At 39.3% G+C, this 23,242-nt stretch overlaps 1 protein-coding gene across 1 annotated transcript; it reads right to left on the bottom strand.

Moving 5' to 3' along the window:
* Window positions 1-7,696: 7,696 nt before the first annotated feature.
* On the bottom strand, window positions 7,697-22,473 carry TSSC4 (tumor suppressing subtransferable candidate 4). The gene is made up of 3 exons (XM_053688929.1): window positions 22,375-22,473; window positions 17,398-17,470; window positions 7,697-8,939 (listed from the first exon to the last, which is right to left on the bottom strand). Exon 3 carries the CDS (start codon window positions 8,859-8,861, stop codon window positions 7,947-7,949), a length of 915 nt encoding a protein of 304 aa, XP_053544904.1. The 5' UTR covers window positions 8,862-8,939; window positions 17,398-17,470; window positions 22,375-22,473; the 3' UTR covers window positions 7,697-7,946.
* Between the last annotated feature and the right edge of the window lie 769 nt (window positions 22,474-23,242).

Below are 23,242 nucleotides of genomic sequence, written 5' to 3'. Positions count from 1 at the left end.
TTGGACACTAACACACTACACTAATTAAGTGTTTTATCTACTACATTTGGAGGACTCCATATCTTTGGATACACTTGTACCACTGGAACTTTTTCCTGTATTTACCTAGCTGTAGCTAATATTTTACTATCTTACTTAACAGTTTTATATTCATTGTGCTCTGTTACAATTGTTAATAATAAACCTAACCTCTAGGAGCTGTGTGAATCTGGGTATATTATACATGTGTATGCAGTTTCTTAGATGTATGTATTAGTGTAAAATACTATAATATGTTTTTAAAGTCTTTTTGTTATTTAAATAAACGTGGTTTTAACTTTTGGCGTGTTCTCATCTTAGAACGATTTAGTTATGAGATTTTAATATCCCATAGAAGACAGAAGCCACTGCTTTTCCGTTTTACAAGTTTGCTTGCACTCATATTTTTTGGATTTGACATCTTTTCACTGTACCGAACACGCATTCGCAATATTAGAACTAAAACACACGTTCAGTACAGTGAAAACATATAGTGGCTAAACAAATACAATATTAAAAAAGCCGTCAATCCAAAAGAGAAGTGTTGTAAAACGTGTCTTGGTGATACTTCTTCAAACACTTATTTTGCAAGACAGATCCCTTTTAAAACAATGCTATCATCACAGTGCATTTAACATTGGGGTCCTTCACTCATCCCTTTTACAGTTGCCTATTTGTGAGATCATACAAACCACATTGCTGCTATTTTTCATAACTTTTTGTGAAAAAGGTTAAATTGGTTTACATTAATCACCTTGCTGTATTTTTCAATTTGCATAAACGTTGCACTGTGAGGTTTTAAGATATCAATAGGTTTACACAGTTTCGGTTACAACACAACTGCTTCACAATTGATATCTGTTCTCTCTGGATGAGCAGCACTGCGACAGGCGCTACGTTTCACCCATGATAATCTCTTTGAGTATATACATACTGGTTATATTGATGACCTTTTGACTTAGTGGCAAGTAGGCCTGTGCATTCAGCAGCCATCTTAACTGGCGGCTGTTCAAGGCCTTCAGTTCTTTTCAGAGCCGGATTTATTCTTGTGTTAGTTCAGCACAATATGATCCGGATTTGCACAGATATTAGTGTATTGAACTTTCACAAGAATAAATCCGGCTTAAACCGAGTGGCAAGGCAGTAAAAAAAAAAAAAAAGCAAGACACTATATAGTACCCGCATCCTGGAACAAAAGTTTCACTTTTGTTTACTTTATAGGAATCAGGAAGTTGGTGGTTGAGGTACAAAGGTACTTTTTATTGCAGCAACAGCAGATGTGTATATTTTTTCATGTAATTAGTGAAAGGTTTTATCAGCCTTGTGATGTATCTGATTACATACTGGTTTATAGGGACTTGTACAGCCAATGTCTTTAACTACATGAACTAGAATACATAACCATGTGATGATATATCTGATTACATACTGGTTTATAGGGACTTGTACAGCCAATGTCTTTAACTACATGAACCGGAATACATAACCATTTGATGATATATCTGATTACATGCTGGTTTATAGGGACTTGATGGGTGTTGACTCGTACGGCATATGTCTTATGTCCCTTTAACTACATGATCATGTGATGATATATTGGATTACATGCTGGTTTATAGGGACGTAATGGGTGTTGTACAGCATATGTCTTATGTCCCTTTAACTACATGAACTAGAATACATAACAATGTGATGATATATCTGATTACATACTGGCTTATAGGGACTTGTACAGCCAATGTCTTTAACTACATGAACCGGAATACATAACCATTTGATGATATAACTGATTACATGCTGGTTTATAGGGACGTGATGGGTGTTGACTCATACGGCATATGTCTTATGTCCCTTTAACTACATGAACTAGAATACATGATCATGTGATGATATATTTATTATTATTATCGGTTATTTGTAGAGCGCCAACAGATTCCGCAGCGCTGATTACATACTGGTTTATAGGGACTTGATGGGTGTTGACTCGTACTGCATGTCTTATGTCCCTTTAACTACATGAACTAGAATACATAACCATGTGATGATATATCGGATTACATGCTGGTTTATAGGGACGTGATGGGTGTTGTACAGCATACGTCTTATGTCCCTTTAACTACATGAACTAGAATACATAACCATGTGATGATATATCGGATTACATGCTGGTTTATAGGGACGTAATGGGTGTTGTACAGCATATGTCTTATGTCCCTTTACATGAACTAGAATACATAACCATGTGATGATATATCGGATTACATGCTGGTTTATAGGGACGTGATGGGTGTTGTACAGCATATGTCTTATGTCCCTTTAACTACATGAACTAGAATACATAACCATGTGATGATATATCTGATTACATACTGGTTTATAGGGACGTGATGGGTGTTGTACTGCATATGTCTTATGTCCCTTTAACTACATGAACTAGAATACATAACCATGTGATGATATATCTGATTACATACTGGTTTATAGGGACTTGATGGGTGTTGTACAGCATATGTCTGATGTCCCTTTAACTACATGAACTATAATACATAACCCTGTGAACACTATTACTTTGGGTAAACCATGTTCTACTGTTGAACGCCATTTCATTGTTAAACTATGTACACAATCCCCTAATTTCACTAGGATAACGATTACATACTTTCAAAATCCAGTGAAATCAGCTTCTAACCCAGATGATAAATGGCTTTAAAAGGGACAGTCTACACCAAAATGTTTCTTATTTAAAAAGATATATAATCCCATTATTACCCATTCCCCGTTTTTGCATAACCAACACAGTTATATTAATACACTTTTTACCTCTGTGATTACCTTGTATCTAAGCCTCTGCAGACAGCCTCCTTATCTAAGTGCTTTTGACAGACATGCAGTGTAGTCAATCAGTGAAGACTCCTAAATAACCTCACGGGAGTGAGCACAATGTTATCTATATGACACACACATGAACTAACACTGTCTAACTGAAAAACTTTCAAAATTCTCTGAGCTAAGAGGAGGTTTTCAACGGTTTAGAAATCAGTTTGAGCCTAGCTAGGTTTAGCTTTTCAAAAATACCACCAAGGGAACAAAGCAAATTTGATGATAAAAGTAAATTGAAAAGTTGTTTAAAATTGCATGCCCTATCTGAATCATGAAAGTTTAGTTTTTACTTTACTGTCCCTTTAATTCCGAATGTGATGTCATCGACTTTTGGCAATGCTAATATTAAGAGAAAATAAAGAGACGTTGAAATCATTGTATATATTTATGCATAATTAATTACTCACTGTATTGCTAAAGATTTGCAAAGAAAAATGTTTTTATCATTTAAAAATTGCCATTTGTTTAAAAAATATGAAATTTTGTAGCCCCAGGACACACCCATTGAAAAGCCTCTTTAAGGATTACTTTCTGTTATAATTTTTAAGCTAAACAACTAACATATTAAAGTTAATAAACATTAATTAAAACCTACTGACCTATATTTTCTCCAAAACGAAGTTTCATAACGTTCTAAAAGTTATATCTTTTATTCGCCGATGATGTCACGTTATCCTGCCCACTATTTTCAGCACTGAGTGTTCAAAATACTTAAACCAATGAAATTGTGTTTATTTGCATCTCATTATCTACCTATATGTTCCCAATACGTATGCGTTTAAATGCTGCTCTAATGCACATGCGCAATATGACCTGTTGAAGACGAAGTTGCACAAACTTTTTAAAGCGCCATTTTGAAACCTAGGTATTGTAAACGGATTGGTACAGAGCAAAGGATACTCACGGAGTGGGTTTGGATAACAATTAAATTTGCAGACAAGATTTCTGATATATGGTAGAGATATGTTAATGAAATGCTATTGATAAAAAGCGTATTTGGGGTAGTTTGTTAGTAACAGGCATAGAGAATATTTACTTACAGTGGCCCTTTAATGTCATCAAATCATCTTTGCTGTGATCAATTAGAGACTAGTATAAACAAGCTCCAGCAAATCAACCAATCACTGTGCAGGCATGTGAGAGTTCTGCATTCCCATCTCTGAATAGAGTACAACCGCTACAATTACAGGAAAAGCAGGCAAAATAAACAAAAAAAAGTGCAAAGCAGTTTTCTTGAATTATGCATAATTATGCATTTTATGGGGAATAAAACTGAATTTAAAGGGACAGTACACACTTTAATTACAATATTTTTTTGTTGTCTTCATAAAGAAAAACAAATCAGCCAAGTCTAAACATTTACAAAAACAAACTAAAACATTGTTAGTCAAACTCCACCCACCACTAGTCTTAGAGGAGCCAATCCGGGCTTGAGTCTGCAGACAAGGCTAGCTAAGGTCATTATGTTAGTATAAAATGCACTGTTCAGCAGTTTTTATCTGTTAAAGCCAGCTCTCTGACTACAGCAGGGGACGTACCACATCTCTAGGGGATAGGTATGGCTACAATTTAATGCTCCAGCACTGTGACTACAGCAGGGGACGTACCACATCTCTAGAGGATAGGTAGGGCTACAATTTAATGCTCCAGCACTGACTACAGCAGGGGACGTACCACATCTCTAGGGGATAGGTTTGGCTACAATTTAATGCTCCAGCACTGTGACTACAGCAGGGGACGTACCACATCTCTAGAGGATAGGTATGGCTACAATTTAATGCTCCAGCACTGTGACTACAGCAGGGGACGTACCACATCTCTAGAGGATAGGTATGGCTACAATTTAATGCTCCAGCACTGACTACAGCAGGGGACGTACCACATCTCTAGGGGATAGGTTTGGCTACAATTTAATGCTCCAGCACTGTGACTACAGCAGGGGACGTACCACATCTCTAGAGGATAGGTATGGCTACAATTTAATGCTCCAGCACTGTGACTACAGCAGGGGACGTACCACATCTCTAGAGGATAGGTATGGCTACAATTTAATGCTCCAGCACTGACTACAGCAGGGGATGTACCACATCTCTAGGGGATAGGTATGGCTACAATTTAATGCGCCAGCACTGTGACTACAGCAGGGGACGTACCACATCTCTAGAGGATAGGTATGGCTACAATTTAATGCTCCAGCACTGACTACAGCAGGGGATGTACCACATCTCTAGAGGATAGGTATGGCTACAATTTAATGCTCACGCACATGTTTAGCATCTTTGCTAATGGATCCACAGAGAGTTGTGAATGTGCTGGATCTACAGTGCTCTGCTGCATTACCACAGGTGAAAGAAAAGTTATAGAACTATGTAGGGAACTTTGGGGATACAACATTCCCTTTAGTTGACAAAGGAAAATGCAACGCTTTGTATCACTCTCTGGCAGCCAAGGGGTTAAGAGATTGTTTTTTTTTGAGACTCTTAAAACTAACAAAAAAAAAAAAAACAACAAAACAACAAAAAAAACACGTTTTTAAAATAAATAGCTTATGCAATATATTGTATTGTATATATGTAAAACCACTGTATAGAAAAGCATGAATACAGAGTCCACTTTAAAAAGATCAAATTTGAAATGCACCAATTTGCAAGTGTTGTAGATCTGGTAGAAGCGATGCACTAAGAGGACTGAATAATCGCTTCAGACTGTCTTATGCAAGTGTTGTATAGCTGGTAGAGGCAATGCACTGAGAGGAGGACTGAATAATCACTTCAGACTGTCTTATGCAAGCGTTGTACATCTGGTAGAGGCGATGCACTGAGAGGAGGACTGAATAATCGCCTCAGACTGTCTTATGCAAGCGTTGTACATCTGGTAGAGGCGATGCACTGAGAGGAGGACTGAATAATCGCTTCAGGCTGTCTTATGCAAGTGTTGTACATCTGGTAGAGGCGATGCACTGAGAGGAGGACTGAATAATCGCCTCAGACTGTCTTATGCAAGTGTTGTATAGCTGGTAGAGGCGATGCACTGAGAGGAGGACTGAATAATCGCTTCAGACTGTCTTATGCAAGTGTTGTACATCTGGTAGAGGCGATGCACTGAGAGGAGGACTGAATAATCGCTTCAGACTGTCTTATGCAAGGGTTGTACATCTGGTAGAGGCGATGCACTGAGAGGACTGAATAATCGCTTCAGACTGTCTTATGCAAGTTTTGTACATCTGGTAGAGGCGATGCACTGAGAGGAGGACTGAATAATCGCTTCAGACTGTCTTATGCAAGGGTTGTACATCTGGTAGAGGCGATGCACAGAGGGGATGACTGAATAATCGCTTCAGACTGTCTTATGCAAGGGTTGTACATCTGGTAGAGGCGATGCACAGAGGGGAGGACTGAATAATCGCTTCAGACTGTCTTATGCAAGCGTTGTATAGCTGGTAGAGGCGATGCACAGAGGGGATGACTGAATAATCGCTTCAGACTGTCTTATGAAAGTTTGGAATTCATTGTATAGTTTTTATTTCTGTAAGTAGAATTATTTGAGTCGGATTAAAAGGTTTGAAGATTTTACCTTATTTGTCCCTCTATGTCTCTGTTGCTTCAGGAATTGCTTAGGTGTATAAACATCTACAGGTCTCCACATTTTTAAATTTAAAAAAACATAACATACCCCAAGAAAAATAAATATCAGTGTTTTAACCTCTTAAGGACATATGACGGAATTTTTCCGTCATAAAACAATTGAGCAAACTGAAAGCTGTGTCCTTAAAGGGTTAAATGCTAGAGCTGGCTTCTAGATTAAAGGGATAGTAAAGTCCAAATTAAAACGGTCATGATTCAGATAAGGCATGTAATATTAAAGGGACAATCAACACCAGAATTATTATTGTTTTAAAAAGATAGATAAACCCTTAATTACCAATTTCCCAGTTTTGCATAACCAACAGTTATAATTATACACATTTTACCTCTGTGATTACCTTGTATCTAAGCCTCAGCAGACTGCCCCCTTATTTTAGTTCTTTTGACAGGCTTGCATTTTATCCAATTAGAGCTGACTCCATGGTAAATTCATGTGCATGAGCTCAATGTTATCTATATGAAACACATGAACTAATGCCCTCTAGTGGTGAAAAACTATCAAAATGCATTTAGATTAGAGGCAGCTATAAGGTCTAAGAAATTAGCATATAACCCTCCTAGGTTTAGCTTTCGACTAAGAATACCAAGAGAACAAAGCAAAATTGGTGATAAAAGTAAATTGGAAAGTGGTTTAAAATTACATGCCCTTTTTGAATCATGAACTTTTTTGGACTTGACTGTCCCTTTAAACAACTTTCTAATTTACTTTTATCATCAAATTTGCTTTGTTCTCTTTGTATTCTTAGTTGAAAGCTTAACCTAGGTAGGCTTATGCTAATTTCTAAGCCCTTGAATAGCACCTCTAATCTGAATGCATTTGACAGTTTTTCCACAGCTAGAGGGCATTAGTTCATGAGTTTCATATAAATAACATTGTGCTCCTGCACGTGGAGTTATTCAAGAGTCAGCACTTATTGCCTGAAATGCAAGTCTGTCAAAAGATCTGAGATAAGGAGGCAGTCAGCAGAAGCTTAGATACAAGGTCATCTCAGAGGTAAAAAGTATATATTTCTATAACAGTGTTGGTTATGCAAAACTGGGTAATGGTAAATAAAAGGTAGTATCTATCTTTTTAAACAAAAACATTTTTGGTATTTACTATCCCTTTAAGAAGAAACATGCCAATTCCTGCATTAAGTAAAACTTCAACAAGCTTATTCTGTTTTTTATTTTTTTATTTTGTGCAGGTATAAATGTTGTAGCTTCAAATACATGATATAAACTATAAATATACCTTTAAAAAAAAAACTGGTTTAAATCTGTCTAGTTGAGACCAACAGTTTTTTTGGGTGGGGGAGAGTTGGAGAGAATGATTTGGTTATATGAATAGAATACACAAGTCCTTCACGTTTAACAACACTTATTCCCGACACTAAGATGTTCTCTGCTATAATGACCCGTTCTTTACGAGTCATCCTCACTGCAGGAATCTGCCTTTAGTCTGATATTTTTCCTGCTGCGTTTCTTGACTCCATGGAACCCAACACTCTCAGTCTGCACTTGTAAAGGTTTACCCTCTTCCTGGCCTTCATCACCCAAATCCTCTGCGATAAGAATTAAACCCTGCTGTGCCCCTCTCTTTTCCGTAGTCCCTTTGCATTCTTTAAGGGGCTTGCTAAACAGAATTCTACCCTCGTTGGAGCTGGAAGCGCCTTGATTGTAAGAGCGTGAGCTGGAGTCAGACGTTGACTCCTTGTCCTCTTTTTGCTGCTGCAATTCAGCCAGGAAGCGTAGAGCGGCACTGCGGTTGCTGCTGTCACTTGTTTCTGGAACTTCCTCTAGACTGTATTTAGTCCAGCGCTCTGGATGGGTAAGGTAATCGGGCAGCCGCGAAGCTGCCTGGGGAACCTCTGCAACATCTGCACTCACAGAGACAGTAGCTGTTTCTTCTGCAGTAGGCGAGTGCGACGTGCTTGATGAGTCACTTTGCTTGGATACGTTTGGTGGTGAGTAAGTCTCCAAGGGACATTCTTTCACTGAACTGAGGGACTTCTGGCGTTTTCCTCTATTCCTGCTCTGGCTAGGAGAAAACATTGTTTCCAGCTCCTTTAGTCCTCCAAATATGTCAGTGCTGCGCTGTGAGAAACCGGCATTAGCGCCCTTAAGCATAAATGGCAGAACTGGAGGCTTCTGCTCTCCGTCCCTGCACAGTTCCTCTTCTACCTCCTCTTCTTCTGGAGTGAGAGATGCAACTTCAGCATCATCTGACAGGCTTGGATCAGAGTCGCTCAAGGAGAGGGTGCCTGGGTCTGCTTGGGCGTCATAAACAAAGGCGCTGTATGGCTTAGGGGGAGCAACTTCTTCTTCTGGATCAGACATGGTTTATGAGTTGGTGGGAGAGGAAGGTGGAGCAGCCGCAGCAAAAAGTGTATTCCAGATAGACAGAGAATCAGACACCTGATGATAGTAGAGGAAATATATATTACAAAAGCTTTAGGCAAGGGCAAAGTGACATCCATTTAAACCCAATATTGTTTTTTTAATTTAAATGCTTTATCAGTTGTATGATTTAACAGATGTGAATTTACAGGACCAGTGAATACAGTAGATTTGCACAATAAACAAAAGCATGATAAAAAGACAATGCAATAGCACTTAGTCTCAACTTTGAGTAGAAGATTTTTTTTCTGACAAATTTCAGTTATGTCGTTTTCCACTCCTCCTGTATCAAGTAAATTGGAAAGTTGTTCAAAATTGCTGCTCTATCTGAATAATGAAGGTTAATTTGACTTGAGTGTCCCTTTAAAGGACCACTCAATACAATAGTATTGCATAATTAACATGTACATAATAAAAGATGCAATAACACCTACTCTAAATTTAAAATAAGCAGATTTTTGTTTTCTGGCATTTTTTTTTTTCCTCACATTTTCCGGCCCCATGTATCATGTGACAGACATCAGCCAATTACAGACTAGTATATGTATACCCTGTGAACTTGTGCACATGCTCAGTAGGATCTTGTTCCCCACAAAGTGTGCAATATTTGATAATAAAAGTAAATTGGAAAATGTCTTAACCTCTTAAGGACATATGACAGAATGTTTCCGTCATAAAACAATTGAGCAAACTGAAAGCTGTGTCCTTAAAGGGTTAAAACTGCTGCTCTATCTGAATCATAACATTTTTCACTTGAGTGTCCCTTTAAAAGGGACATTAAACACTAAATAAATGCTAGTTAGATTGAAGCATTCAAAGAAAAGATGAGTGAGAATAACACGTAGATGTATTTTTTATAGTCTCATTAGCTGTTTAAATATTGACAAAATAAATGTTTTAGTGTCTATAAAACAATGGGAGCTACCATGTTGTAACTTAGGTTATCTTCTATGCTGTGAGACAGTTATAAATAGGTCACTATAGTGTGCAGCCAATGGCTGTGTGGAATATAACAGTGTTATGCACTTCCATTTCTAAGAGGAACTGAAAATCTAAGTTTCAGAATGGAATTAGAGGAAAAGGGGACAAAATAAATAATGAAAGTATATTGCAGAGGTTTTTTTACATATATAATTTTATATTACAATCTTAAAGTGTTAATGTCGCTTTAAGCATGTTGGCTATTTCTGAAGTTCCAAGGGTCTCTACTTTCAGACTAAATATAATACATTGTATAATATGTGTGCCTAAATTACTGTGTAAGAGATTGATTCCATATCCTCATTTCTACATAAAAAACAAACCCACAGGTGAACTTGCAGAAGTGTTTGCTCCTCTGCAACTGGAGATTTAAATATTGTTATAAAATGTTGTCATATACTGAAAATAGGGTTAAATATATAGCTAAGATCTCACTTGGGTGCTGCAAATACTGTAGCTTATGAGTATAACGAGGCTGGGAAGCCATTCAGGAGAGGCATATGCAAGTAGCTAACAAACACCAGCTGTGTCCTGCAGGTCTTGACATGAAGCACAACATATTTATTTCATTATTCAGATACAATTTTAAACAACTTTCGAATTGACTTCTATTATCTAATTTGCTTCATTCACTTGGTATCCTTTGTTGAAGCAGCAACAATGCACTACTGGGAACTAGTTGAAAGCATTGTGTGAGCCAATAACATGAGGCATATAGATGCAGCCACCAATCAGCAGTTATTGAGTCTACTTAGGTATCCTTTTCAAAAAAGGATATCAAGAGAACAAAACAAATTAGATAATAGACGTAAATTGGAAAGTTGTTTAAAATCACATGACCTATCTGGATCATGAAAGAAAAAGAATAGGTTTCATGTCCCTTTAAATTTTGTGTTTGATCCTTTGCAGGGGTTAAAACACCTTGTGCCCCTAATGCAAGAATAGCACACAACTGTAGTAAACGTAATTTACTACAGCAGGGAAAAGAATGAGTGTGAACTGCATTGCTACACATTAAAGTGAAGGTCCATTTTGATGATGAATTAGTGCCCGGTTTTTAATAAACCTATTAAAAACAAGGGCACTTTAATTCATCAAAAACATAATTTATGTAAGAACTTACCTGATAAATTCATTTCTTTCATATTAGCAAGAGTCCATGAGCTAGTGACATATGGGATATACATTCCTACCAGGAGGGACAAAGTTTCCCAAACCTCAAAATGCCTACAAATACACCCCTCACCACACCCACAAATCAGTTTAACGAATAGCCAAGAAGTGGGGTGATAAGAAAAAAGTGCGAAAGCATAAAAAATAAGGAATTGGAATAATTGTGCTTTATACAAAAAAATCATAACCACCACAAAAAAGGGTGGGCCTCATGGACTCTTGCTAATATGAAAGAAATGAATTTATCAGGTAGGTTCTTACATAAATTTTGTTTTCTTTCATGTAATTAGCAAGAGTCCATGAGCTAGTGACGTATGGGATAAGGACTACCCAAGATGTGGAGTCACTAGAGAGGGAGGGATAAAATAAAGACAGCCAATTCCGCTGAAAAATAATCCACACCCAAAATAAAGATTAAATTTTATAATGAAAAAAACTGAAAACATAAGCAGAAGATTCAAACTGAAACAGCTGCCTGAAGTACTTTTCTACCAAAAACAGCTTCAGAAGAAGAAAACACATCAAAATGGTAGAATTTAGTAAAAGTATGCAAAGAAGACCAAGTTGCTGCTTTGCAAATCTGATCAACCGAAGCTTCATTCCTAAACGCCCAGGAAGTAGAAACTGACCAAGTAGAATGAGCTGTAATCCTTTGAGGCGGAGTTTTACCCGACTCGACATAAGCATGATGAATTAAAGATTTCAACCAAGATGCCAAAGAAATGGCAGAAGCCTTCTGACCTTTCCTAGAACCGGAAAAGATAACAAATAGACTAGAAGTCTTTCGGAAATTCTTAGTAGCTTCAACATAATATTTCAAAGCTCTAACTACAGCCAAAGAATGCAATGATTTCTCCTTAGAATTCTTAGGATTAGGACATAATGAAGGAACCACAATTTCTCTACTAATGTTGTTGGAATTCACAACCTTAGGTAAAAATTCAAAAGAAGTTCGCAACACCGCCTTATCCCGATGAAAAATCAGAAAAGGAGACTCACAAGAAAGAGCAGATAATTCAGAAACTCTTCTGGCAGAAGAGATGGCCAAAAGGAACAAAACTTTTCAAGAAAGTAATTTAATGTCCAATGAATGCATAGGTTCAAACTGAAGAGCTTGAAGAGCCCCCAGAACCAAATTCAAACTCCAAGGAGGAGAAATTGACTTAATGACAGGTTTAATACGAACCAAAGCTTGTACAAAACAATGAATATCAGGAAGATTAGCAATCTTTCTGTGAAAAAGAACAGAAAGAGCAGAGATGTGTCCTTTCAAGGAACTTGCAGACAAACCTTTATCCAAACCATCCTGAAGAAACTGTAAAATTCTCGGAATTCTAAAAGAATGCCAGGAAAAATGATGAGAAAGACACCAAGAAATATAAGTCTTCCAGACTCTAATATATCTCCCTAGATACAGATTTACGAGCCTGTAACATAGTATTAATCACAGAGTCAGAGAAACCTCTTTGACCAAGAATCAAGCGTTCAATCTCCATACCTTTAAATTTAAGGATTTGAGATCCTGATGGAAAAAAGGACCTTGCGACAGAAGGTCTGGCCTTAACGGAAGAGTCCACGGTTGGCAAGAGGCCATCCGGACAAGATCCGCATACCAAAACCTGTGAGGCCATGCTGGAGCTACCAGCAGAACAAACGAGCATTCCTTCAGAATCTTGGAGATTACTCTTGGAAGAAGAACTAGAGGCGGAAAGATATAGGCAGGATGATACTTCCAAGGAAGTGACAATGCATCCACTGCTTCCGCTTGAGGATCCCTGGATCTGGACAGATACCTGGGAAGTTTCTTGTTTAGATGAGAGGCCATCAGATCTTTTTCTGGAAGTCCCCACATTTGGACAATCTGAAGAAATACCTCTGGGTGAAGAGACCATTCGCCCGGATGCAACGTTTGGCGACTGAGATAATCCGCTTCCCAATTGTCTATACCTGGGATATGAACCGCAGAAACTAGACAGGAGCTGGATTCCGCCCAAACCAGAATTCGAGATACTTCTTTCATAGCCAGAGGGCTGTGAGTCCCTCCTTGATGATTGATGTATGCCACAGTTGTGACATTGTCCGTCTGAAAACAAAATGAACGATTCTCTCTTTAGAAGAGGCCAAGACTGAAGAGCTCTGAAAATTGCACGGAGTTCCAAAATATTGATCGGTAATCTCACCTCCTGAGATTCCCAAACCCCTTGTGCTGTCAGAGACCCCCACACAGCTCCCCAACCTGTAAGACTTGCATCTGTTGAGATTACAGTCCAGGTCGGAAGAACAAAAGAAGCCCCCTGAACTAAACGATGGTGATCTGTCCACCACGTCAGAGAGTGTCGTACAATCGGTTTTAAAGATATTAATTGAGATATCTTTGTGTAATCCCTGCACCACTGGTTCAGCATACAGAGCTGAAGAGGTCGCATGTGAAAACGAGCAAAGGGGAATCGCGTCCGATGCAGCAGTCATAAGACCTAGAATTTCCATGCATAAGGCTACCGAAGGGAATGATTGCGACTGAAGGTTTCGACAAGCTGATATCAATTTTAGACGTCTCTTGTCTGTCAAAGATAGAGTCATGGACACTGAATCTATCTGGAAACCCAAAAAGGTTACCCTTGTCTGAGGAATCAATGAACTTTTTAGTAAATTGATCCTCCAACCATGATCTTGAAGAAACAACACAAGTCAATTCGTATGAGATTCTGCTAAATGTGAAGACTGAGCAAGTACCAAGATATCGTCCAAATAAGGAAATACCACAATACCCTGTTCTCTGATTACAGACAGAAGGGCACCGAGAACCTTTGTAAAAATTCTTGGAGCTGTTGCTAGGCCAAACGGCAGCGCCACAAACTGGTAATGCTTGTCTAGGAACGAGAATCTCAGAAACTGATAGTGATCTGGATGAATCGGAATATGCAGATATGCATCCTGTAAATCTATTGTAGACATATAATGCCCTTGCTGAACAAAAGGCAGGATAGTCCTTACAGTTACCATTTTGAATGTTGGTATCCTTACATAACGATTCAATATTTTTAGATCCAGAACTGGTCTGAAGGAATTCTCCTTCTTTGGTACAATGAAGAGATTTGAATAAAACCCCAGTCCCTGTTCCAGAACTGGAACTGGCATAATTACTCCAGCCAACTCTAGATCTGAAACACATTTCAGAAATGCTTGAGCCTTCGCTGGATTTACTGGGACACGGGAAAGAAAAAATCTCTTTGCAGGAGGCCTTATCTTGAAGCCAATTCTGTACCCTTCTGAAACAATATTCTGAATCCAAAAGATTGTGAACGGAATTGATCCAAATTCCTTTGAAAAAACGTAATCTGCCCCCTACCAGCTGAGCTGGAATGAGGGCCCCACCTTCATGTGGACTTAGGAGCTGGCTTTGATGTTCTAAAAGGCTTGGATTTATTCCAGACTGGAGATGGTTTCCAAACTGATACCGCTCCTGAGGATGAAGGATCAGGCTTTTGTTCCTTGTTGTGACGAAAGGAACGAAAACGATTATTAGACCTAAATTTATCTTTCGATTTTTTATCCTGTGGTAAAAAAGTTCCTTTCCCTCCAGTAACAGTTGAGATAATAGAATCCAACTGAGAACCAAATAATTTATTACCCTGGAAAGAAAGGGATAGCAGAGTAGACTTAGAAGACATATCAGCATTCCAAGTTTTAAGCCATAAAGCTCTTCTAGCTAAAATAGCTAGAGACATATACCTGACATCAACTCTAATGATATCAAAGATGGCATCACAAATAAATTTAGCATGTTGAAGAAGAATAATAATGCTATGAGAATTATGATCTGATACTTGTTGCGCTAAAGCTTCCAACCAAAAAGTTGAAGCTGCAGCAACATCCGCCAAAGATATAGCAGGTCTAAGAAGATTACCTGAACACAAGTAAGCTTTTCTTAGAAAGGATTCAATTTTCCTATCTAAAGGATCCTTAAAGGAAGTACCATCTGCCGTAGGAATGGTAGTACGCTTAGCAAGAGTAGAGACAGCCCCATCAACCTTAGGGATTTTGTCCCAAAATTCTAATCTGTCAGATGGCACAGGATATAATTGCTTAAAACGTTTAGAAGGAGTAAATGAATTACCCAAATTATTCCTTTCCCTGGAAATTACTTCAGAAATAGCACCAGGAACAGGAAAAACTTCTGAAATAACTACAGGAGATTTAAAAACCTTATCTAAACGTTTAGATTTAGTATCAAGAGGACCAGAATCCTCAATTTCTAATGCAATTAGGACTTCTTTAAGTAAAGAACGAATAAATTCCATTTTAAATAAATATGAAGATTTATCAGCATCAACCTCTGAGACAGAATTCTCTGAACCAGAAGAGCCATTATCAGAATCAGAATGATGTTCATTTAAAAATTCATCTGAAAAATGAGATGTTTTAAAAGACTTTTTACGTTTACTAGAAGGAGGAATAACAGACATAGCCTTCTTAATGGATTTAGAAACAAAATCTCTTATGTTATCAGGAACACTCTGAGTATTAGATGTTGATGGAACAGCAACAGGTAATGTAACTTTACTAAAGGAAATATTATCTGCATTAACAAGTTTGTCATGACATTCAATACAAACAGCTGGAGGAACAGCTACCAAAAGTTTACAGCAGATACACTTAGCTTTGGTAGCTCCAGCACCAGGCAGTGATTTTCCAGAAGTATCTTCTGACTCAGCTTCAACATGGGACATCTTGCAATATGTAATAGAAAAAACAACATATAAAGCAAAAATGAACAAATTCCTTAAATGAGAGTTTCAGGAATGGGAAAAAATGCCAGTGAACAAGCTTCTAGCAAACAGAAGCAATAAAAAAATGAGACTTAAATAATGTGGAGACAAAAGTCACGCCCATATTTTTTTAGCGCCAAATAAGACGCCCACATTATTTGGCACCTAAATGCTTTTGGCACCAAAAAATGACGCCACATCCGGAACGCCGACATTTTTGGCGCAAAAGAACGTCAAAAATGACGCAACTTCCGGCGACACGTATGACGCCGGAAACGGAAAAAAAAATTGGCGCCAAAAAAGTCAGCGCCAAGAATGACACAATAAAATGAAGCATTTTCAGCCCCCGCGAGCCTAACAGCCCACAGGGAAAAGTCAAATTTCAAGGTAAGAAAAAAATTGTTTTATTCAAATGCATTATCCCAAATATGAAACTGTCTGAAAATAAGGAATGTTGAACATCCTGAGTCAAGGCAAATAAATGTTTGAATACATATATTTAGAACTTTATAAAAAAAGTGCCCAACCATAGCTTAGAGTGTCACAGAAAATAAGACTTACTTACCCCAGGACACTCATCTACATGTTGTAGAAAGCCAAACCAGTACTGAAACGAAAATCAGCAGAGGTAATGGTATATATATATATATATATATATATATATATATATATATATATATATATATATATATATATATATATATATATATATATATATATATATATATATATATATATATATTCGATCTGAAATGGGAGGTAAGAGATGAATCTCTACGACCGATAACAGAGAACCTATGAAATAGACCCCGTAAAAGGAGACCATTGAATTCAAATAGGCAATACTCTCCTCACATCCCTCTGACATTCACTGCACGCTGAGAGGAAAACCGGGCTCCAACCTGCTGCGGAGCGCATATCAACGTAGAATCTAGCACAAACTTACTTCACCACCTCCATAGGAGGCAACGTTTGTAAAACTGATTTGTGGGTGTGGTGAGGGGTGTATTTGTAGGCATTTTGAGGTTTGGGAAACTTTGCTCCTCCTGGTAGGAATGTATATCCCATACGTCACTAGCTCATGGACTCTTGCTAATTACATGAAAGAAATTGACATTTCACTGTTTTCTTCAAAAACTTACCTTTTAATCCTGATCCAGCGATTACCCCCGGCCATCGGAAGCCTCTGCAGACGTCAGAAATTACGAATCAGGCTTCCTCCAATCACAACTTCCCCCCGGGGGAAATCTTGGCATGATGCAACGCTGTGATTGGATGAAGCCGGATTCGTCATTTCAGACCAGCGAAGACGGTTTGCGACGGGCGGAGGAAGTGCTGGAGCGGCTGCCAGGATTAAAATGTAAGTTTTTGAAGAAAACAGTGAGATGTCAACTTTGAAGAAATAAAGTGCCCTTATTTTTAATAGGTTTATAAAAAACCGGGCACTAATTCATCAAAATGGACCTTCACTTTAATATGTTTGCACGTAAGGTGCATGTAGTACTGATGTTTTTGTTCTATGGCTAAAACAGAAACAAACATCTCATTGTTACCTTGCTTTGAGCTTGTAGGAGTTCCCCCTTCTCAGGATCAGTGAAATCTACTAAGCAGCGCAGGGACTTCACTCTATAGAGGAGAGAGGAGGAAGCGATCAAATGTGATGTGCTTGAGACTCTGCTTATATACAACTGGTGCACCCTGCTCCATATATGTTCCTCAATCACCGGGCAGTGCAATATACAACCCCACATGATATTCTCCCCAACTAGATCAAACAGAGTGAATAGGGAGCGCTACAAAAAAGCGAAAGAGGGTATAAAAATCAAAGGGAGATTGTATGAATATTTTAAAAAACAAGTTAATAATATTTATTTAACATAATAACAATAAATGTAAATAAATAGCAAATATATTGTGTGACCACCGGTGGTTTTAAAATGAATTGGTTAAATGTTCAGATAAAAGGTCTTGGCAGTATAGAGTTGAAATTTGTCTCTAGCAAATGTGTGATTCTGAGACCGGATGAAAGATGAATCAGTTGAGCAGTTTGTAACGCAGTATGGTTCAATGAATTGACTCACCCAGAATATGAAGCTTGTTTGTAAAGTGCTTCTCCGTGTGTTATGGAAAAACGGATTGGTATCCACTTAAGAAGTTACCTTAGCGGTGTGCTTAAAGACGCTTAAGGTGTATCCTAGCTGATACTCGTTCCTCGGTGTGCGTGGAGTCACGTGACTGTTATCCAAACAATCAGAGTCATGGATTACCGGGTGGTCTGCGTCTCACTGAAGTTTGCAAATCCAGGTTGCAACAAATATACCAAGTATATGCTGTGTGTCGTAACTCTGTTACAATTCGAGTCAGGCTATTTCTTTGAAGTTATCAACAATATAACAGAGCGCTCTGTATACAATCTTTAATTATAAGCCATTCAGGGAGTGCAAATCAACGCGTTTCTACTTGTGTAGCCTTTTTTAAGATGAGGCGTCTTTCAGCACACCGCTAAGGTAACTTCTTAAGTGGATCCGTTTTTCCATAACACACGGAGAAGCACTTTACAAACAAGCTTCGTATTCTGGGTGAGTCAATTCATTAAACCATACTGCGTTACAAACTGCTCAACTGATTCATCTTTCATCCGGTCTCAGAATCACACATTTGCTAGAGACAAATTTCAACTCTATACTGCCAAGTACTTTCTGACTGTCTATTGTGCCACAGAATCACTCCCTTGTTTTGCTTTTGTTTTTAATAAGACATACTCTCCTCCAGCAGCGGAATTGTTTCTTTTTTAATTAACTTTTTATCTGAACATTTATCCAATTCATTTTAAAACCACCGGTGGTCACACAATATATTTGCTATTTATTTACATTTATTGTTATTATGTTAAATAAATATTATTAACTTGTTTTTTAAAAAAATCATACAATCTCTATTTGATTTTTATACCCTCTTATATAGCAGCTTTTTTGTAGCGCTCCCTATTCACTCTGTATGATTTATTTTATTGTTTGGGGGGTTTTTTTTTTGGAACTAACCTCCTTTTTTAGGGTAGCCTTTTTGTGCTATATGTAGGCCTGTTTGTTTGTTATATATTCTCCCCAACTAGCCCATGGGTCCTGATAGTGACACACAGGCCCTTTAATTCATATATCAGCCATACAGGGTAGTCTATAGAAGTAAAGTAGAAGTAATATTTGTACCAGGATAAGTTGACTTTTACAACTGTACATCTACATTTTGCATTGCTCTAAATATATTTACATATCCTTATCCATCTATTTGTCTTTCTTAGCGCAGGCATCTTGCTTGAGTATATGTGAACATAAAATAATTCATTATTTCCTTACTTGCAGATTTCAACTAATACAATAATATAAAACTGGTTTTGTTTAAGGTACAGGACTTGTAGTATCATTCCACTACACCACCAATAAAATCCGATCACCTTAAAGGGAGAGTCTACTTTATTTTATTGTTTATAAAGATACGTAACACCTTTACTACCCATTCCTTAGCTTTGCACAACCAACAATGTTATATTCATATGCTTTATAATCTTTAAATCTAAACATCTGACAGTTTCTAAGCCCCTGCAGGCTGCCTTTTATCTCAGTGCATTTTATCAGCGTTTCACAGTCAGAAAGTGCTAGTTCATGTGTGCCACATAGATAACATTGTGCTCAATCCTGTGGAGTCATTTATGAAGCAGCACTGTTTGGCCCAAATGCAAATTTGTAAAAAGCAATGAGATAAGGGGGCAGTCTGCAGAGGTTTAGATACACGGTAATCACAGAGGTAAAAAGTATATTAATATAATAAGTGTTAGTTATGCAAAACTGGGGAATGGGTTAAAAAAAAAAAAAAGAGAGATTATCTATCTCTTTAAACAATTTATTTTCGTGTTGACTGTTCCTTTAAATGTATTGTAGGTTAATTAAACTAATTATATTAACATACAGTTGGAACCAAGTGTCTTCAAACCATAAGCACTAACGGTATGGCCCAACACAAACCCCCTATGCACCAGCACTAACGGTATGGCCCAACACAAACCCCCTATGCACCAGCACTAACGGTATGGCCCAACACAAACCCCCTATGCACCAGCACTAACGGTATGGCCCAACACAAACCCCCTATGCACCAGCACTAACGGTATGGCCCAACACAAACCCCCTATGCACCAGCACTAACGGTATGGCCCAACATAAACCCCCTATGCACCAGCACTAACGGTATGGCCCAACACAAACCCCCTATGCACCAGCACTAACGGTATAGCCCAACACAATCCCCCTATGCACCAGCACTAACAGTATAGCCCAACACAATCCCCCTATGCACCAGCACTAACGGTATAGCCCAACACAATCCCCCTATGCACCAGCACTAACGGTATAGCCCAACACAATCCCCCTATGCACCAGCACTAACGGTATAGCCCAAAACAAACCCCCTATGCACCAGCACTAACAGTATAGCCCAACACAAACCCCCTATGCACCAGCAGTATAGCCCAACACAAACCCCCTATGCACCAGCAGTATAGCCCAACACAAACCCCCTATGCACCAGCAGTATAGCCCAACACAAACCCCCTATGCACCAGCAGTATAGCCCAACACAAACCCCCTATGCACCAGCAGTATAGCCCAACACAAACCCCCTATGCACCAGCAGTATAGCCCAACACAAACCCCCTATGCACCAGCAGTATAGCCCAACACAAACCCCCTATGCACCAGCAGTATAGCCCAACACAAACCCCCTATGCACCAGCAGTATAGCCCAACACAAACCCCCTATGCACCAGCAGTATAGCCCAACACAAACCCCCTATGCACCAGCAGTATAGCCCAACACAAACCCCTATGCACCAGCAGTATAGCACAACACAAACCCCCTATAAACGAGTACTAACGGTATAGCCCAACAAAAAACCCCTATGCACCAGCACTAACGGTATAGCCCAACACAAACCCCCTATGCACCAGCACTAACGGTATAGCCCTACACAATCCCCCTATGCACCAGCACTAACGGTATAGCCCTACACAATCCCCCTATGCACCAGCACTAACGGTATAGCCCTACACAATCCCCCTATGCACCAGCACTAACGGTATAGCCCTACACAATCCCCCTATGCACCAGCACTAACGGTATAGCCCAACACAATCCCCCTATGCACCAGCACTAACGGTATAGCCCAACACAATCCCCCTATGCACCAGCACTAACGGTATAGCCCAACACAATCCCCCTATGCACCAGCACTAACGGTATAGCCCAACACAATCCCCCTATGCACCAGCACTAACGGTATAGCCCAACACAATCCCCCTATGCACCAGCACTAACGGTATAGCCCAACACAAACCCCCTATGCACCAGCACTAACGGTATAGCCCAACACAATCCCCCTATGCACCAGCACTAACGGTATAGCCCAACACAATCCCCCTATGCACCAGCACTAACGGTATAGCCCAACACAATCCCCCTATGCACCAGCACTAACGGTATAGCCCAAAACAAACCCCCTATGCACCAGCAGTATAGCCCAACACAAACCCCCTATGCACCAGCACTAACAGTATAGCCCAAAACAAACCCCCTATGCACCAGCACTAACAGTATAGCCCAAAACAAACCCCCTATGCACCAGCACTAACAGTATAGCCCAACACAAACCCCCTATGCACCAGCAGTATAGCCCAACACAAACCCCCTATGCACCAGCAGTATAGCCCAACACAAACCCCCTATGCACCAGCAGTATAGCCCAACACAAACCCCCTATGCACCAGCAGTATAGCCCAACACAAACCCCCTATGCACCAGCACTAACAGTATAGCCCAAAACAAACCCCCTATGCACCAGCACTAACAGTATAGCCCAAAACAAACCCCCTATGCACCAGCACTAACAGTATAGCCCAAAACAAACCCCCTATGCACCAGCACTAACAGTATAGCCCAATACAAACCCCCTATGCACCAGCAGTATAGCCCAACACAAACCCCCTATGCACCAGCAGTATAGCCCAAAACAAACCCCCTATGCACCAGCACTAACAGTATAGCCCAATACAAACCCCCTATGCACCAGCAGTATAGCCCAACACAAACCCCCTATGCACCAGCAGTATAGCCCAAAACAAACCCCCCATGCACCAGCAGTATAGCCCAACACAAACCCCCTATGCACCAGCACTAGCAGTATAGCCCAACACAAACCCCCTATGCACCAGCACTAGCAGTATAGCCCAACACAAACCCCCTATGCACCAGCAGTATAGCCCAACACAAACCCCCTATGCACCAGCAGTATAGCACAACACAAACCCCCTATAAACGAGTACTAACGGTATAGCCCAACAAAAAACCCCTATGCACCAGTACTAACGGTATAGCCCAACACAAACCCCCTATACAACGGAACTAATGGTACATTCCGGGCTACCCATCCCCCCATATATATATATGTAATTGCCGTTGCTGGCTTCTCTGCGGGGTCTCACAAGCTGTCAGTGCTGTTTTCTATCGCCCTCAGCTCGGATATAATCGCCTCTCTCTGTTTGGCTTCCATGCCGTGAGGTTAGAGGTCACCGATCTTCCCGCCAGGCACTCGCGGTATTAGAGGCTTCCGAACTACAATTCCCAACATGCAACACAACAATCTATTTAACTTCAGTCCGCGTGCGCCCTCTAGCGAGCATACTACATATTGTCTAGTGCGTCTGATGAGTCAACCTTATTCCGAATCCTGTTATTTTATAATGTTAGAGGCTCTAATGGGTCTTTTTCTGAAAATCTATTTTCTGCTTTAGTTAAAGCCACAGTCATCCTTATAGAAGCCAGGCATAGCAGAATGGCTGCAGCTGTCCTCTTTGTGACATTGTGTTCCATCACTGGATGACTCTAATGGGAGATGGTGGTAAAGGGCTTCCTATCTTAAAGGGACAGTCAAGTATAAATTAAACTGTCATTATTCAGATAGGACTTTTAATTTTAATCAACTTTCCTATTTACTTTTATCATCAAATTTGCTTTTTTCTCTTGGTATTCTTAGTTTAAACTAAACCTAGGTAGGCTCATATGCTAATTTCTAAGCCTTTGAGGGCTGCCTCTTATCACATGCTTTTTAAATCTCTTTTCAACACAAAGAGACAGAAAGTACATGTGGGCTATATAGATAACACTGTGTTCAGGCACAGGGGGTTATTTAAGATTTAGCACAAAACAATGCTAAAATTAAGACAATAGAAAATAAACAGTGACAGTCATGTGATCAGGGGGCTGGAAAAAGGTTCCTAGATACAAGGTAATCACAGAGGTAAAAAGTATATTAATATAAATGTGTTGGTTATGCAAAACTGGGGAATGGGT

This window comes from Bombina bombina, chromosome 7 (assembly GCF_027579735.1).
Source record: "Bombina bombina isolate aBomBom1 chromosome 7, aBomBom1.pri, whole genome shotgun sequence".
Taxonomy (NCBI): domain Eukaryota; kingdom Metazoa; phylum Chordata; class Amphibia; order Anura; family Bombinatoridae; genus Bombina; species Bombina bombina.
This window is presented reverse-complemented; position numbering and strand designations above follow the sequence as displayed.

Excerpts from the sequence above, each read along its gene's own strand:
- TSSC4 (XM_053688929.1), bottom strand. The coding sequence starts at position 8,861 with ATGTCTGATCCAGAAGAAGAAGTTGCTCCCCCTAAGCCATACAGCGCC.